Source organism: Etheostoma spectabile, chromosome 10, assembly GCF_008692095.1.
Source record: "Etheostoma spectabile isolate EspeVRDwgs_2016 chromosome 10, UIUC_Espe_1.0, whole genome shotgun sequence".
In the NCBI taxonomy this organism is placed as follows: Eukaryota; Metazoa; Chordata; class Actinopteri; order Perciformes; family Percidae; genus Etheostoma; species Etheostoma spectabile.
This window is the reverse complement of record NC_045742.1, coordinates 29616689-29620456: the sequence shown is the minus strand read 5'-3', so window position 1 is coordinate 29620456 and position 3768 is coordinate 29616689. Positions and strand designations below refer to the sequence as shown.

The following is a 3768-nucleotide window of genomic DNA, read 5'->3' as shown; positions in this document are numbered from 1 at the left end:
TCCCCATTGGGGATCAATAAACAGATTAAAAAAATATATATTAAAAATATATATATGTATTCCTGTATATGGCCCTGGCTGTGAATCAGACTCTGGTTCGCATTTACACCGCTAGGGGTCGCATGAGCTCCGCATATGCGCCGCTCTCCCTGCCTCTGTCCCGCTGCTTTGTGGCTACAGGAGAGTTAATAACGGCTCAACTCCTGGCTGTAATTATAACGCACATACAGCCTTAAGAACAACACATGAATGGGGCGAATGATTCCCTGCATACATATCACAACATTTGCATGCATTAACCCGGCCAGGCAATCCTGTCCTGAGGCTCACACAGGTTCCTGGCTGCCACCAAGTCAACAAGTCCTCCACTCACTCTGTCTGTGTCTGATGATCACACACGGGTCCGTTTATGAGGTGCTTTACACTACGGACAGGTGAGGAGTGGGACCAGGTACGGCAGCTGATGGGTTAAAGCCCTGTCGTTCTCTATCCCTCTTCTTGTTTGCGTCAGGTGTTGTGGAGTAAGTTGGAGCTCGGATGGAGGTAGAGCGACATAGAGAAGCAGTGAGGGAGCCATGGGGCCGAGCGGGCTTCTGACAGGCAACCCTGTTGTCCAATCAGGAGAGAGCTCTCAGCGTGACTTAAGAGCCGCGGGGGCTGAGAGGGGGAGGCGCGATGCGGGGGGAAAAAAAGCAAATAGTTGAGTGAACAGCGTCAGTAGAGAGTGGAGTGGAGGGGACGCAGTGAGGACAGGGTGCCAAGAGGAGACAGAGAGACACATAGCCAGAGAGTCTGATGTTAATTCTCTGATTAGGGAGCCTCGCAGAAGAGAACAAAATATCTCTTATTTTTTTCTTATATGGATATTGATTTCTTTTCTTTTTTTCCCAACTCCTTTCCAGACTGGCTCCATAACAGCAGCAGCACTGCGCTTCATTGGAATGTGCGCCACAGAGTCTCCGGGACACGTCTGAATGCAAGAGAGCTGAGACAAAATTGAAAAAAAGCTTCTGCAGTCATTCAAACTCCTTTAAGACATATAAATGCCTCTCTTTTAACCGGACAGATTTCCCTGGACGCCTTACACATTTTGGAGACTTTTTACGCATTTTGGAGACTTTTGCCAACTGAAATGGGTGATGGAAACGGACATTCTGTCTATTAACAGAGGATACTAAAGCCGTATATTTTCTACCCAAGTGCACTTGTTTTTCCCGGCGATGATTGTTCTTTTGATTGCCCTGTGCATCACGGATGGAGTGCTCTCTCAAATACGCTACTCGGTGCCGGAGGAGGCGGACCATGGCACACTGGTGGGGAATATCGCCGAGGACCTGGGGCTGGACCTTACCAAACTTGCGTCCCGCCGCTTCCAGGTGGTGCCCAGCTCTCGGACACCGTACTTGGAGGTGAACCTGGAGAACGGCGTGCTGTTCGTGAGCGAAAAGATCGACCGGGAGCAGATCTGCAAGCAGAGCGCCAGCTGCCAGCTCAACATGGAGGTGTTCCTCGAGAACCCGCTGGAGCTTTTCCGCGTCGAGATTGAAGTAGTGGACATTAACGACAACCCGCCCAGCTTCCCGGAGACAGACATCACCGTGGAGATCTCGGAGAGCGCCACACCGGGCACCCGCTTCCCGCTGGAGAGCGCCTTCGACCCGGACGTTGGCTCGAACGCTTTACGCACGTACGACATCACCACTAACAACTACTTCTACCTGGATGTGCAGACCCAAACGGACGGGAACAAGTTCGCGGAGCTAGTGTTGGAGAAGCCGCTGGACCGGGAACAGCAGGCGGCGCACAGGTACGTGCTGACCGCGGTGGACGGTGGCCAGCCGCCGCGCACTGGCACCGCGCTGCTGGTGGTCCGGGTGCTCGACTCCAACGATAACGTGCCGGTGTTCGAGCAGCCCGTGTACACGGTGAGCCTGTCGGAGAACGCACCGGCGGGCACGCTGGTCATCCAGCTCAACGCCACCGACCTGGACGAGGGTCAGAACGGGGAGATCGTCTACTCCTTCAGCAACCACATCTCCAGCCGCGTCAAGGACCTGTTCAGCATCGACGCGCGCACGGGGCGCATCGAGGTGCGCGGCGAGGTGGACTTCGAGGAGAGCAGCCTGTATCAGATATTTGTGCAGGCGAAAGACCTGGGGCCAAACGCCGTGGCCGCGCACTGCAAAGTGCTGGTCAAAGTCAGCGACGCGAACGACAACGCGCCGGAGATCACCTTCAGCACCGTGACCGAATCGGTGAGCGAGGCGGCGGCCCCGGGCACCGTCATCGCACTGCTGAGCGTCACGGACCGGGACGCGGAGGAGAACGGACAGGTGCACGTGGAGATTCTCGGCGACGTCCCGTTCAAGTTGAAATCGTCTTTTAGGAATTATTTCACCATAGTGACCGACGGCCCGCTGAACCGCGAGCACGCGGACTCCTACTCCGTTACGGTGGTGGCGCGGGACAAAGGGACGCCGTCGCTAACCGCCAGCAAGTCCATCCGAGTCCAGGTGTCGGATGAGAACGACAACGCGCCCACCTTCACGCAGTCAGTCTATGATGTGTATGTGACAGAGAACAACGTGCCGGGTGCGTACATCCACGCCGTGACCGCTCTGGACCCGGACGCCGGGCAGAACGCGCTCATCAGCTACTCCATCCTTGAGTGTGACATCCAGGGCATGTCGGTCAAAACCTATGTGTCCATCAACGAGGAGACGGGCTACCTGTACGCGCTCCGCTCCTTTGACTACGAACAGCTGAAGGACTTCACGTTCACGGTGCAGGCGCGCGACGCGGGCAGCCCGCAGCTCTTCTCCAACGCCACAGTCAAAGTCATCATCGTGGACCAGAACGACAATGCGCCACTGGTACTGGCCCCGCTGGGGAAGAATGGCACCGCCAGGGAGCCGCTGCCCCGCTCCGCCGAGCCGGGCTACTTGGTGACGCGCATTGTGGCGATGGACGCGGACGACGGCGAGAACGCGCGGCTGTCCTACAGCATCCAGAGAGGGAACGAGAACGGCATGTTCCGGATGGACTGGCGCACGGGGGAGCTGCGCACGGCGCGGCGGGTGTCGGTGAAGCGCGACCCGCAGCAGATGTACGAGCTTCTGGTGGAGGTGAGGGACCACGGGCAGCCGCCGCTGTCCTCCAGCGCCAGCGTGCTTGTGCTGCTGGTGGACAGCGTGGCGGAGGGCCGCGGATCCGGGGACCGCGCGGGCACCGCCAAGGCTAAGGAGGGCACCCTGGATCTGACCCTGATCCTCATCATTGCCCTGGGCTCCGTCTCCTTCATCTTCCTGCTGGTCATGATCGTGCTGGCTGTGCGCTGCCAGAAGGACAAAAAGCTCAACTTTTACACCTGCCTGGCCAGCGAGTGCTGCCTGGGCTGCAGCTCGTGCTGCTCGCGGCAGGCCCGCGCGCGCAAGAAAAAGCTCAGCAAGTCGGATATCATGCTGGTGCAGAGCGCTGGCAGCGTAAGCGGGGCCGGTGGCACGGCTCAGGTGCCCGTGGAGGAGTCAGGGAGCTTCGGCTCGCACCATCAGAACCAGAACTATTGCTACCAGGTATGTCTGACTCCAGAGTCTGCCAAAACCGACCTCATGTTCCTAAAGCCACGTAGTCCGTCTAGGAGCACAGACACCGAGCACAACCCGTGCGGGGCCATAGTGACAGGGTACACAGACCAGCAGCCTGACATCATATCAAATGGCAGCATTTTATCAAACGAGGTAAGAGTCCATCTCAAACCTTACAGTTTAA

At 57.3% G+C, this 3768-nt stretch overlaps 1 protein-coding gene across 4 annotated transcripts in view; it reads left to right on the top strand.

Moving 5' to 3' along the window:
• The window catches only part of pcdh10b (protocadherin 10b), a 42340-nt gene that overhangs the window by 16353 nt on the left and 22219 nt on the right, over positions 1-3768 (top strand). For 2 of the 4 annotated variants that reach the window (XM_032528292.1, XM_032528289.1), the window contains exon 1: positions 701-3737. In XM_032528292.1, coding sequence (XP_032384183.1) covers positions 1221-3737 — 2517 coding nt within the window. In that variant the 5' untranslated portion in view covers positions 701-1220. Of the gene's footprint in view, positions 1-698; positions 3738-3768 lie in introns of those variants that run through there. The other 2 variants (XM_032528290.1, XM_032528291.1) reach the window with 2 other exon arrangements.